Here is a 15,167-nt window from a genome sequence, read left to right on the forward strand (position 1 = left end):
TATCTGGTTACTGACTTTAAACTTGGCCAGGTAAATTGTGGCTGATATCCCAGTCTGATCTCCATTTCAAGCTGTGCTCTGGAAAGCACATGGCTGTTGTATCTCTGCAGAGCTCCTCTCCCACAAATCTCAAAAAGATCTTTGCTTCACCTGCATATCCCATGCAGCCACACAGAAATCACCATGTGGCCTCTGCACTGCAACCTCCTTCCACACCCCTTTCAACAGCAAAATCAGGGGAAGGATTTCAGAGTCTCAATACCCACAGACTGGGAATAGACTTCCCAAAGGACTGAGTTCTTCAAAGGACTGCAAAGCAGAGGCCAGCTCTGCACTCTCGTGCATTTGTGTGGTCTTTATGCACAAAGAAAGCTGAGACCTCTGGAAAATCTGGTCACCCATTTGGTACGGCCCGAGCCAAAAACTGAAACCCAGCAATCATTCCTGTTTGAGTCCCTTTTCTATAGTACACATACACAGTGCTTTCAGCAAGGCAGGGGAGGTACTGAGTTGAATTAGGATGAGGGACTCTGGATTTTGGGTTTGCCTGTGCAGGTTGAGACCCTTTTTTTAATAGTGTAGACTCAACAGCAAATTTAGGACTTATACACCTGTGTTTGTGCGCTAGGAAAAGCACATGCCTCTTCACTGGGCTCTTCATCCATGCAGAGGCAACAGCAGTTCCTATAGAGCAAAACCAGCTATTATGGCCAGGTGTAGATTTAATCTCGCAGGAATAAAAAATACAAGGATGCAGGCAACCCTTCTTTGACAGCAGTTAAATCAATGGAGTTTGATGCAACTGAATACCCTGGGACAGCAACAGAAGGGACCTTTAAAACCAAAACCCTGGGTGTGGAAGAAAAGCATCAAGGTAAAGAAAAATGTGAAAAAATGTGTGTTTCCATTATATCTCACACCCAGGCTATATCCTGCCAAGCTCTAATCAAAAAGCTTTCAGTCTGTTTCAGAGATTTTGGGACTGTTTCACCTCTGACCCATATTCAGAGCTCTGAGATGAAATGTGTCACAGGAGGGTACGAATCCATTATTATTGCACAATAGTTGCAGAGAAGGGCTGTATTTACCTTCATTTCTTGCTGCTCAGCCTCTGGACCTGCCCTGGGGAGCTAAACAAGACCAGCTTGGAGAGGAAGGGAGGGAAGCAGGGAACCACATCTGATTTTTCTGTGGGAAGGCTCAGCCTAAGGCACAGTCTGAGCTGGAGCAGGGACAGCTTCTGCCCTTGTCTCACATTACACCAGTGACATTTGAAAATGCAGCAAAGCTGCAGCTCTTCAACACGGGCAGCTCTGCTCCATGCATGGTGCAACACTGCACATGGAAGAAAACATATTTTTAACCCATCATCAAAAACCAAAATGTTTTCAGTTGTTTTAAAGAAAAAAGTCTTTTTAATAAGGCATATGACAGAAATAAGTGCCCATAGGCACTTCTGAAGCAAATCACCACAAAATTCCAGCTAGTGACATGAGTGAAACTGAAATACTAACTGAAGAGCTAAAAGGACACATCAAGGAGAAATTACTTTGTCACCAACTCCTGTAATTGAGCTCAGGGTTAAGACTTCAAGAACTCAACATTTTAAAGTGAAAAATGACATTTTTAATGTGAGCTCTTGCAATGACATAATAAAATAAAAACTAAAGGTGTCATTCCTGCTATGGCAAAGATTCATAATCATGTTCACCCACTGACAGTTAAAGGACAAAGAAACCACTGCGAAAGAAAGACACATAAAAAACTTATTTCTTCCTCTGCCTATTTAATATCCAATTCTCTGCTGCTGCCAGATCACACAGTGGCACTGATCAGCTTCATCTATGATATGACCAGGGTTAATGCAGCAGCACAGCCTCTGCTTGTGCCCCAGACTTCATTAGCAGAGCCAATGCAATTAGACAAAACTCAGCTAAGCAGAATTGCTCACAGCCCTGTTTAGTGTGCAGGGTATTTGCTGAAGTTACTGTTTGGGGCTAAAAATTCAGTCTCAGGATTCACCATGATGCCCTTGAAGAATACTCACAACTTTCTTAAGCTCAGTTACCATCTAAATCCTCAGTTTAAAAACCTGGGTCACATTCTGTTCTCAGTTACCATGTTAAAAGGCTGAAGAAATTTCAATTGTGTCAGAGGCTTTAATTTAGATTTAACCCAATGAAAATCAACACAGAAATCCATTCTTTGCATCTGTTCTCTTCCAGGTTATTTAAGTGAATCTTCCACTGATTCAAAGGGCAGAAGTGGGCACCTACCAGCCACACCAGCAGCACAGATTGAGTGAATGTTGTGATTAAAACAAACAGCAGAAAAGACAAATATCCTTGCACAAGAACTCAGAGTCTGGCTACATCAGTGTGATCATAAGTTTAAAACCAGTCTCGTGAAAGAGCAATGCAGACGTTTGTCTCCAGTTAGCTCAGCCAGCTGTAAATATTAAATCTCTTTAACAGAAACAGTGTCACTTGCTGATCCCCACCAGCTCCTAGTTCGAGGGCAGCGGGTGATGGAGCTGGAAGTGCAGCTGGGATGGTACACGTGAGCAGAGCACAACAGAATTCAATTTTATCATGTATTACCCATCAGAGACTTCAGCAAAGCCAGTCTGAGATTCCTGGTCCTGAATTACCCTGACTCCTGGCAGTTCTCTGCAGGGTAGCATGGGGCTGCTTTTATGAGGCACTGAACACATGCAATGTTCACTGCTTTTCTAAAAGGACACCAAGCACCTTGCAGGGTCACATGCTGGAAGCCAACTGCACCATGCTGCAAGTGAACAAGCTGATCTGAGCCCTGGGGAGGACATGCACTACAAGCTGTGAATGTGTCTTTCCAGAAGTGCTTCTGACTTCCCTCTGATGCCTTCTCTGATGTCATCCAGACTCCTCCAAGCTTTTATACAACCACCCAGATGAAATTTTGCAGCGAGATTATTTTTGCTTGGAGCTTTCCAAGTGCTTTTCTCTTACCTGTCAAAAACCACGGCTGCGTAGGCTGGCTCTGCAAAGATGACATCCCCAGCCAAGAATTCCTTCTGGGCTTTCAAACCCCTGCCTTTGCCTTCGGCTGTGAACAATTCCACGGACTCCATTCCTCCTTTGGTCATCCCAGGGACCCCAGGGTTTGGGAGGTGGGGATCTCAGAGCCAGCCAAGCCTCCTGTCACTGCTGCCAGCCTGGAGGTGCTGCGAGGCCAGGCTTATAAAAGCAGGGCTGGGCTGCCCCCTCCCCTGGCCACACCGATTCCCATAGCAGGGCCAGGGGGTGGGAGCAGGGCAGGCAGGAGATCCTCTGCTCAACAGCATCAAACTACAGGGACGAGACAGGGCTGGGCTTTCTGCTTCATTAGGAAAGCCCTCTCCAAAAGTGACGCTGGGAGATGTTTCTCTCAAGCACAAAAGTTGTATATGTTACAACTCGGCTCAATTTATGCTCTCCCGTTGAGAAGAGAGTGTATTCTCTTCACAGGGTATTTTTAGCCACCACATGCTTCTGTCTCTCAGGAAGCAACAGCTGAGACAGTGGGATGGGGAGGGCTGGGATGCCTATTTCTGACCCCTGCACTGTCTGGCTTTTTCTAGAAATCAAACAAAGCTGCTTTATTTTTATCCTCCAAGAGATGGCAGCGAGTTTAGAGGCAGGGATAACAGAGAAACACGTGCCTTGACATTCTCAGCATCCTGTCACTACCAGGAAAAGAGGAATTCACATCCCAAATGCCAGTGGCAGCGTGTGTACAGAGCAGTGTGGAAGGAGCTGGAAGGACACCAACAGTTCAGCACAGACTGTGGGAGCAAGCAGGACATCCTAGATGGTCTCACCATCCTGGATGCACCAAACCTCTTTGAACCATCACCTGAGAGCTGTCCCCACCTCCAGTGCTCAGCTGTGGAACGGAATCTGAGCCACCTGAGTGGAAAAAGATGGTCCAACAGGGAGCCCAAACTCAGGAGCAGCATGGCTTTACTCTGCACCAGTGCAAGTTCAGGGAGACTCAAGAAAAGGCCCTCATGTAGAAGAATGAACCTCACTGTGAAAACTGAACCCAGCCCACGTTGCCCTTCAGCATTTCTTTATCATTTAATAGCAATTCACAGGGCTGGTTCCTGCTAATCTCACCCTACACCAAGGAAACCTGATGCTGTTTCCTGCTCTAAGCACTGTGAGATAACAATGATTGCAGTCTCCTCCCCACATCTCTGTGCTCCACAGAAAAATCTGTCTGGCTAAAAGCAAAAGTGAGCTGCAAAGAAATAAAGAGGGTAAATCCTGTGCATCCTATGGCAGTAAAATAAATCCTTTACATTTCCAAGGCAGTGGGAAGTATCACTGGGCTCTTTGAGACACAGAACTGCTCAGCAGCTTCTGCTAAAAGCCTCTGGCAGTGTTTCTTGCCTGCAGATGAAGTCTGGTATCCTAACAAATCCCTGTCTTACAGCCTGCCTGCATGTGCCAAGCACAAACAGTATCAATCCACAGCTCCATAAATTCAGGGTGATCTGGCAATTCATCTGGTTATGAGCAGTATTTCCATAACACCAGACACCTCCCCTGCTCCTGAGGAAGGCCAGAGCTGTCCCAGAGCCATCAGCAAAAGCCTCCCAGTTCATACTGTGAAAAGTACATTTCATGGCCTGGAAAAGTCACTACAGGCAATTAACTCCTACAAGCAATTACAATTTTAGCTGCAATACTCTGCATGTGTGGTAGGTGATGTCAGGATGCTCTGGTCTCATCTCTTATTCAGAGGTTATATCCCTTGGCTCTGGCATCTTTTGGAAACGGCCAGAAGGATTTCAGCACCTCAAAATCAGTGCTGATTGGTTTTTTCCTCCCAAACTCCCACAGCTTGGAGTGTGACTATATTGAACACAGTCATTTAATCACACCAAGCATTGTTTCTGGTTCCCAGAGAACAAATAATACAGAATAGAATAACAGAATAATAAAATTACAACAAAGATGCTGGATATCAGGGATTCCTTCTTTTTCAATCCATATTTAGAGCAGTGAACCTACTCTGAGCCCCTTGAAAAAAACATTGAATTTCAGAGGCAGCTGGAGAAGGTCACCAGTTTTGAGCATGGAACAAGGCTGACCCCTCAGCAGGAAATTATTTTGTGCTTTGGGTCTGTCTGGATTCTGGGCTGGAGGGGTGAGTGGCCCCATCCTCCCAACAGGAGAACTAACAGCACCCTCTGCTGCCCTCTAAAACTTATCCAAAGCACAATTTTATCAAATTTAATGGCAGCAGCTTTGGACTGTTGCCAGCAGAGCTCAGATAAGCCATGAATTACATAGGGGAAAAAACAAAAAAAGGAAAAAGCAGGAGGAAAAAATCCCTGTGCCCAGCAGGAACTCCTCAGCCTTATCTTGCCACTGTAATTCAGCTTTAACCATCCAATGTTAGCCCTCACCTGAGGCCCTGACCCAGATGAAGCCCCTTTTTGGGGCAACAGCAGGGAAAAATGAGGGGAAATTGCTCATTCTCCTTGGGGTGGAAACAATGGGAGCTGAGGGGAATTCAGCCCTGAAAAGGGAAGAGTCAATGGGGCCATGAAGGGAAGGGCTGGGAGTAGGCACAGTATTAACTAGGCATTTACAAGGCAGTTACTAATAATTATTAGGCAGGTATTAAGTAGCTACTAGGAGCTGTCAGGCTGTGACTATTATTTACTAGACATTTACAAGGCAGTAATTAGTAATGGTTAATTATTAGATTAGTAAATGTTAGATATATATTAGTAATTGTTAGATATTTAGATTAGTAAATGTTAAATATTAGACAGTTACCAGCAGTTGTTAGGCACTAAGATGTTACCAGGGGTTACCACAATTATTATCATATTAATATGATATCATTATTATTATTAAGTTATTGCAATGTTGTTAGACTCTTCCTAGGAGTTACTGGGAGGCTCTTCTTGTAGTTAGTGAGCAGTTCCTAGGGACTTACTAGCTCCAGTAGTTTCTGGGAATTACTAGACAGGTGCTACTAGCTATGAGGCAATTACAAAGCAGTTGCTAACTAATTACTAGCAGTCACTAGCAGTCATTGAATGGTGTTGGGCAGTGGTTTATAAGCACTGACTGATAGGTTGTATGATGAAAATCAAGTTTAAAAACTTTAAAAAACCACACACTGAGCAACACATGAATGTGGGCTTTATTTAAAATATGTGAGACATCCATTAGCAGCAGCTTTCCCCATTGTCAGTTAAATTTATTAGTATTCTTGGAAGCAGAAATAACTCCACTGGAATTAATCACTCCCTTTAGAAAGCTGACAGCTATTTTAAGCAGTCAGCTTTCTGGAGGGAAGTATGAGAGCTCTCCAAAGGAATATACTTGGGGAAAGTTGCAATATGGTCTTGCTATGTTTAGGTTTAAATGCCTATTTTCACACATATTTCCTAAATTGAACTGTCATGTTTCTGAACTCCAAAATCTGCTTTGGTGCATTAACAACTTCTGAAGCACTTTGACCTCCTGGAAATTTCAAGGGGTTTAGGAGTCAGAGGGTTGTGGTTTTTAACCTTTAGAGGTAGCTCACACTCTTATTTTTAGTGCGGAGCTGGTACAGGTTTTGTCATGAGCCAGACACAGCAAGGGCTGTTGGCTGTGTTTGTCAGCTCACACCTCTGCCAAACAGAGTGTGGAACTGCATATTATGGGTACTTTCTGGCCTGAGAATCTGAGAGAACAGAGGGTATCATTTTCTTCAATGCAAAATCAGCAATAACTTTCAGCTTTGGAAAGACTCAATGGCACAACTCTTAATAATTTTATCACACAACACACACATCCTCCTTTTGGGGCATGTGTGTGTTGTGTGATAGAACTATAAAGAATGTATAATTTTTGTTTCTTTTTGTTTGTTTTAGTGTAAGGAATTTCTTCTGACTCAGTGTTACCCCTTGGTACCTGTAGGAATGGAGTCAGTCTGTTGTTAAAGTCATGCATCCTTTATCAAGACTGAATAAATAGCTTTCATATGTTAGAAATTATTAATTTCCCCCTCTCCCTTCTTCAGCACATCTTATTCAGTTACTGGAGAGGAGAAAGAGTTTGGGTACCAATTTACTGGTCATGTTTCTCACCCAGTATTCCAAAAATCCCTCTCTGTCAGTGCAAACAGCTCTCTTACAATCCTAGGGAGCATTTGTATGTCAGAGCAGAGCTGGGCAGAAGATCAAGGACCTTGTCTTAACCTGCCCCAGAGATGCAAAGTGAGGTGTATTTCTTACTGTGTTCTTAGGGCACAAGGAGCACTAAAACATGCCAGTGTGGAAAGGGAAAAAAGTCTTTTATCCTAAGGATTCTTCTTTGGGAGGAATCAACCGCTCAGCATAGATTTAATCAGCTTTCTAAGTTTTGGTGGTGTGTTTCAAGAAGTACAGCACAGCAGGATCAAACCATGCTCACAGAAACTGGAACAAAAATATCAAATGCTTGTTTTCTGAAATCCTGAGGTATTGGTTTCAGTAGGAATTTTTTGACACTTTAAAAAAGTGCAGCTTTATTTTTTTCCCTGATAAAAGCAGAATAGTTGATTTAAGTCTGCTGCAGCACTGCTAAGCTGGCCCAGTTCTCATGGGGGTGATAGGAAGGAAGAAGCAGAGGACAGGCTTAGTCCTGTGTTGTAGCCAAATCAATGCTAATGTAGTGTTCAAAGATGCATATGAAAACTTGTAAGTTAATTCTGTGGGGGAAAATCTTAGGGTTTGAGTGATGGAACTTACAGAAACATGCAGTGCCAGCATTAACAGCACTCATTTCCAAGCAAAAACCAGTTTGGTGTTTCTTTTTTTTTTTTTTTTTTTGCATTCCCACGAGCTTTGAAAACAAAACAAAAATTGCTCAAAATATCTTCAGAGAGTAAAGTCACTGAGAAAATGAAAATTTAATGCTACTACGATATTGTTTCCTTGGAAAAAAGTTTTTACCTGACTGCAGAAGTGGAAATCTCACTGGTAGAGCATCCCTTCCTCATTTGGAATACAGAGCTGCAACACCACAACCCAGTGTACCTGAGAGGGGATTTAAAGTCTATTACCTTCACCTGCCCTTTCTAAGTTGAATTTCTGTGGATATCTGAGTGAATTTCTACATTTGCTCTCTGACTCCTCCTGTGCACTGAGCATGCTGTGGGATTTCAGTGCTGCTCTTTGCCTGCAGTTTGACATCTGATACTCTCAGCATCCAAGTTTTTGTTCATCTTTCCTCCTTTTATGGAGCAGGAATATGATGGCCTGAGAAGCAATAGAATTTTAACCTCATGTGGAGCTGCAAGCAGCCAGCTGGGACAATGACAGCGTGCAGGCACTTGCCTTTGCTGCTTGCAGAGTGATGCATGTAGTGTGGATGCACTAATGCATGCCTGTGGATTGGAGATGTGCATGTGATGCAAATTAACCCTTGCTGCTGTGCTGCTGGCACAGGCTTGGCATGCACAGTTACAGTGGGGCTGGCAGGTTGTGAGTTTGTGAGTCCCAAGTTGGGAAACTCCCTGGGGGCTCCCCTGGCAGGGGAAACCCTCCTGGAGCAGTTCTGTGTCAGGAACCAGAGACACATTGGACTTTTTTGGTCTTCAGCTTCTGTTTATTGTTATCTTATCAAAACTTCAGCACGCTGTCTGCACCAGACTCTCCGTGCAGGAGAAACAGCACAAAAATGGGCAACAATCTCTTGTTACAAGGCCTTTTAAGTCTAATCAAAAATGAAGTTACCCAATCAAGAAGTAAATTATTTTCTTTTCTAACCCAATAACTGACCCCTAAAGACCCTCAATGTGGATTTTTCTACCCAATTACAAGATACCACCTAAACCCAAGAAGAAAGAAGAAGAAGAAGAAGAAGAAGAAGAAGAAGAAGACGAAGAAGAAGAAGAAGAAGAAGAAGAAGAAGAAGAAGAAAGAAGGGAACTCAAGACAACACCCTGTATCCTCCATCTTGAACCCATATATAACATACTAAAAATCCTAAAATCTCAATTTCTCACCCATGTGGCATACTGAACTACTCTACAGTCTCTCTAATCTATTTCACACTTTTGTGGTTTCTAGTTTACCTTGAGGCTTTGGAAGTTTTTTCCATGAATTAAGGTCAAAGTCAGTGTTTTCCTGGGAGTCAGGGCACCCCAGGGCAGACAGAGAAATATTCCCAGTGCCCTGGGTTTCCACAGCAGGTAGTCCTGGTAAGGTGTGTAACCCCATTATTGCTGGCTAGGGGTGTGTGTACAAATCACAAATGGGACAGGACTGCTGTAGGACACCTTTCAAGTTGTTTATTTTCCAGCATCAGCCTCATTACATGGTTATGACAATGGGAAGATGCCAGCAGCTCACACCCCTGACAGCAAAGAACTAATGTTGCAATTTACTTTAAGTTTTTTGACCAATCACACAAAGCAAAAGCATATTGACAGTAATTCTATCCAAGCACTATAAGCACACATACCTTTGGTTAAAACACTGCTCACTCATTTAGAATACAATACCTGCTTGTAAGCATTGAAAACCAATGCTCAGAGCTCCATTATTAAGCTTAGAATTTCCTAATATCTCGCTAGATACACTTTTCTGTAGCTTAGGCAGTTATTCTAGACAAGCATCAATACACTGACCGTTGTTCTATTTGTCCTCACTTTCTACATCTCATAGACCTTTTCTGCTGACAAATCTTACAGCTACTGCTTAGCTCTAATTGCAGTTCTGCTCTCTCTCAGGCCTGCCTCTTGCAGCTTGCCCAAAACCCTCTGATTTTGAGGATTCCCACACCCATGGCTTGTGAGGATGTGTGGAAGGGCTCATGAACTGAGGAAAGGTGTGAGTCAGTCTTTGCTCTTGAGGAACTGATGTTGTTGTACCTGATTCATGCACATCCACCTACTCTTCATTAAAATGCTGTGTTTGCTGTTGGCATCTGAAGGTACAATTTGGCCGTGTCATTTTGTGGGTTTAGTACCTTGAACTTGAAACTTTATGTCTTTACCTTAAGGGGTTTGTCGAGCCTAGACATTTTCTTTACTCCATTATTCTCTTTTCTGACTTCTTTGCCCTGAAGTATTGGGAAAAAAAGTTAATAATAGGCTAAAGCTGGGAGCATTTCCTTTTTAATCAAGTGGTAGAAAATCTTGGGGTGAACAGACTTTTTAAAATTACCTGGTTTCTGGTATTTTAATTAATGCTACTATTTTTCCTACCACGTTTATATTGCCCCCAGGGAACACTTTTTTCCTTGCCTTTCCTACATGCAATTCTACAAAGATGCCTCTACAATTAATGCAGGAAAAGTAAGAAAACAGACAGCAAAGGTTTAAAGTCGGAAAGACATTCTCAAGCTTCTCTCAAGAGGCAAAGTTTGCAAATATAATAATGTTAAAAAGTCCTTAAGCATTCTCACATCAAACTTTTAGTGGCTTTATGGAATTGCTGTGACAATAAGGAAAAAAACTTTTTAAAAAGCTGGGTGTGATTCCAAGATCACAATGGAGAATAGAGGAACAGTAAGAAAATCATCATCTTTCAATTCACAGAGTAAGAATCTGATTCATTATTATTAGACCACTTGTTTGATTTCAGGTTTTCAAAATCCACCTCAGTTACTTTTATTATTTTTACTTATCTAAAGGGCTTCCATTTTTTTGTTAAGAGAGCCTGAAGTTCCCATTGACTTCTCAATGTCCATAATTTCTGTGTCTGAACATTGAAACAATGAAGTTGTTCTCTGTCTTCACTGTTATTCACTATTATCTCAGACTGCTTTTACATCTGATACATCTGATGTATTAGGTGCTGTGTCTTAGAATGCACAAGTCAGAAAATTGCACCAATAAGTAGCATGCTGGCTTTCAAGCATGCATTTATTGTTATGATTTATTCTGCTTTATTAACAGTTTCTATTTATTCATGCCATTTTAAAGTCACATTGGAGAAAAGAATGAGAAGTCATTTTTATGGGAGCAGAAGTGTGTGTGTTTAGGTAACTCTCCATACACCACTCTTTGTAAAGTAAAGTTTGAGTGGGTTTTGGTAACTAATAAATTTTCAGTGACCCACGGCTTGCCTTATGCTGAAGAACTTGTAAGACTGAGACCAACTCACTAACACATCAGTTTTGAAACAAATTATTACCTTACAAACCTCTATCTTGGGCTTTTAAAATGGTATTGTAAAAAGTTAAATTATGAGGCAGAGCTCCAAGCATGCATTGGCTCAGAGGGAGCAGTGGTGCAGTAAATTCACTGACTGTGTTTGCTCAAGGGAGTCAAGCACTTTGAACAGTTTTGAAACACCTGTTTTCTGATAAAACCAGTGAATTCAAACAAAGATTGGTCATACCCTAACTGAAAACAGTAATTTTAAGTGATGCTGTTTATGCCAGTGCTGCTGGTTAGGATAATAGTGAAAGGTCCATCAAAGTTACATTTATAAGAATTAAGTTTTAACTCATCCCTTTGCAGTAACTCATTTTGCCGCGTCCCCGCCCCTCCACATCATTTTTCCTGTGCTACCTTTTCAGGATTTAGAGATGCACAGAAGTGAAAACCAGAATTCAAACTTAAACACCTAAATACAATAGTACCTGCATGTGAGAATGTATATTTAAAGGTTGACCAAGTTTTGTCTCCTGTCTCTGTGCAGAGGCATAAACGAATTTTCCAGCCTTCTTCTTTCTCACCTCCTCCCACTTGTCTTTCTTCTCTGTTAGGGCTCCACAGCCTCTGGAGCACATGTGGAATTTAAGTCTGATTATAAAGCAGCCCTTTATTACAATGCCTCAGTATCTCAGATGGCTACTATAAATTAACAGTGTTAAACACCCAAGAAGGAATACAGATTGACTTTTGTGTGCACGTGTTTTGCTTTTTTAGGATTTTGCAGGCATTTTGATAGATAAAATCTTTTTGGCACCGATTCTCTGTCCTAGAATTTAAGTTCTTGAATCATCAAAGAGCTGAAATAATCACAATTCTATATGGCTGCTGAGAGCTGGCAGTGAAAGGAATCCTGTCACTATGGGTGGCAGGAGTCTCCAGGGTCTCTTTTCTTTGGCCTTGACAATCCAACAGCAATAACATTTTGTTTCTCTTGGCCCAAATATCTGCTATTTAAAGAACAGCTTTTAGGTAGTACATTCATGGAAGTCTAGGCTGAATTTCACATTTACTTTCTGGGCACACAAGTGAAGGATGACAGCACAGGAAGATGTTGCCAGTTTTATTGCTGAATTTTCCCTTTTTGCCTGGATGGTGCCTGAACATTCATTTCCCATTCTGTCTAATCAGCTTTGACAGGTACTTTTTGCAGCCCAGTTCCCTCTGAAAAGAAGTATTTCTGTAGTGCTTAGCAAGGATGATGGGGCCAGGCAAGTGGTACAGGTGAGGCAGATGGTGTGTTGTGAAACTGCAGACAGGGCCATAGCTGCAGAGGTACCCATCTGTTCTGTGGGATTTCTCACCCCAGAAGCCAGAGGGAATTGTTACAGTGCTCCACACTTCCCATGAATGTGAAATTAAATCTCTGAGGGATCTTAGCAATTCTTTTCATGGAATCATGAGTATCTGAGGCTAAATATCTTGTGCTAAAATCACATGCCAAGCCTTTCTTAGCATTTCAGTGGGGTCAGATTCATAATTTGTTTTCCAGAACCTCCTTATGTTTTATGCTTCACTTATGTATTCCTTTTAGATACTTAAACTGCTGTTAATATTTGCTGTAGCCATGGTATGTCAGTGGATTTCACAAGTCATGAGCTCTCACAGCAAGTCTGTGGCACTGCCAGGTGCCATTAGTGCCAAAACACAGCTGAGGAACCCATGGCAAGGACAGACCATGAGATTTATTAAGAATTACACGAGGAGATATTGCTATTGGGTCCTGGTAAATAGGAGATGTGGCTGGATCCAGGTCTGCAGTCCAGAAATCTGGTTTCCCCTCTGACATTTGGCTGTTGACAAACAAATTGTTTAGACCAAAAATAAAGGAAAAACAACACTGAAAATTATTGGTTGACTTCATCATGTGTTACAAATGCTTGTATCTTTTATTAAAAACAAAAACACAACTAAAATCTCAGCTTACATTTCTTAAACATTTTTAGCAATATCTTTATATTAAAGAGCTACACTTTTGTGACAATCAGTAGTTGGTCTGCTCTGCAGCAAACCATTTGTTAATGTCAGAAATTTGTTCCACTCAAAATTCACACCACCAGCACCATTAAATATTTTGGAGGCATATAAATGACAATATCAGTCTGGCAGTTCTGCAGGGCCACAGCTTTTGATTGATTCTCTCAAAAGTTTCTGATGACATAGTTACAAACTGTCAGGTAGCCTTCAAAAGAAGTTCTTCTTGCCAGGAAAGATGTCTTGTGAATCTGAAAGTAAAAAACCTAAAATTCAGCTAAATATTTTTAGAACTGCAGCATAATCTCCCCATGCTCTGTCAGTTTGGTGTATAACAAATGGCTTTGAGGCAGAGTTAGAAGGAGAAAGGGCAGACTTGTTCACTGGGAGTGAGCAGGGCTGTGCCATTTAGCAGTTGTGGATGTAGTGATGCCCTTGGGAAGGAGCCTGCAGTGTCCCAGACCACACTGAAAGCCATTTACAGCTTGCTGCCTGGTTGGGATTTAAGTGAGAGACACATCAGTTTATTCCTGAGCTTGCCTCCTGCAGTTTGTCAGAACACCATGTATAAATACCCTGCCCAGCATTACATATATATATTTTTTTAATGTATGTATACACATACAAACATATATTTGCCTAAAAATCTGGTAACTACACAGAAATAAAAAGAAAAATTCTATGTGTGTTTCTACATTTTTTTTTCATGTGGTTTGAAGCTGAAATTATACTAGATCAGGGTATTTAAAAGTGGTTCCCCAGAACTTCTGAAATTGTTGTGCTTCCAACCATGCCCAGCAGCAGCTGCTGTCCCCATTTGTGGATCAGTATGCCCTGGCCTTGTTTGGGCTGGGAGAAGCTGTTGCCCTGATTTTTAGAAGTGTTAAGTTTTCTTTTATAGTTATTTTTAAAGTAATTTTAAAGTTCTCATAAAACTTCTTTAGCCTTCTGATAATGTTTACATATTTGAGAGTCAGAGCTCCCACACCATTTCATGTATAAATAGAATAGTTTACATATTTCTCTGTAGGTGGAGAAAAATGATTGATTGATCTTTGGACCAGTGTGGTTGGAGAGGTGGTAATTCTAAAGGTGGTCACCTTTAGAATTCTATAAATACCAGATGTTTGAATAAAACTGGGTCTTTTTCTGTTTTGAACTTTCCAAATTTCTGTGTACTCATTTGGAGGCTGAGCTGTGTGGCACTGGCAGAGCTGGAGCTGAGCTCCCCTGTTTTGCTGTTTGCTGATGGAGCAGCAGGGCAGTGCCAGGAGCTGCTCAGGGCAGGTGACATTGTCACACTCGAGGTGCTGCCCTGCCTTCCCCAGCCAAGTTACTGCTAGGAACCCTGCCTGTTTCATGTCAAATGTGTTCATCAGCATCCTGTGAGCCTGCAGCAAACCTGAGCTGAGCGAATCTGCAGGGTTCTGAAATGGAGACAAATGTTTTGAATTCTGTGTCTTTCATTTTGTGGCTGCTCCTCTCTTGGGACAAATGAATTAACAGCCCTGTAAATGTTAGACTGAGGTAAGGGGTTATTGTAGCTCTGCATTCATCACTGCTGACTCAGCTGTAGCAGTTTAATTTTATATTGGCAAAGATTGAGCACAAACAGAGGGACTGCATTGTTAAGAGGTGAGAAATTGATTTAACGGGCAAGAGAAAAGATAATAATATGAAAAGAGAACTAAAATATGATGAATTTACAAAAAAGAAAGAATCTTGATTCCTGTCAGTCTTTTTACACCAAGGAATGAAAATGGATCTGGTAATAACAAAGAAGGGTTTAATATTTGAAGCTGTCCCTAGAATATATTCCTGTGCAATTCACCAGATACTGTAAAATACTGAGGACAAGGACACAGCAGGGTTCAGGATTTCTCCAGGAGGCACAATAGATGCTACTTGGCCAACCAGACTGTTATTCCCTATAATCCAATCTTTTCAGTACAGTGGTCAGCAAGAAAAAAGTGAATTAAACCTCACTTTAAATTTTACATTATAAAGTTTAGGGC

General features: G+C 41.7%; 1 protein-coding gene across 2 annotated transcripts in view; it reads right to left on the minus strand.

Moving 5' to 3' along the window:
• SMYD1 (SET and MYND domain containing 1) overlaps positions 1–3,197 on the minus strand; it is a 26,858-nt gene extending 23,661 nt beyond the window's left edge. For both annotated transcript variants that reach the window (XM_021535739.4, XM_021535738.4), the window contains exon 1: positions 2,991–3,197. In XM_021535739.4, the coding sequence (XP_021391414.3) occupies positions 2,991–3,127 (137 nt within the window). In that variant the 5' untranslated portion in view covers positions 3,128–3,197. The remainder of the gene's footprint in view (positions 1–2,990) is intronic.
• Between the last annotated feature and the right edge of the window lie 11,970 nt (positions 3,198–15,167).

This window comes from Lonchura striata, chromosome 4, assembly GCF_050655825.1.
Source record: "Lonchura striata isolate lonStrDom1 chromosome 4, ASM5065582v1, whole genome shotgun sequence".
Classification (NCBI taxonomy): Eukaryota; Metazoa; Chordata; class Aves; order Passeriformes; family Estrildidae; genus Lonchura; species Lonchura striata.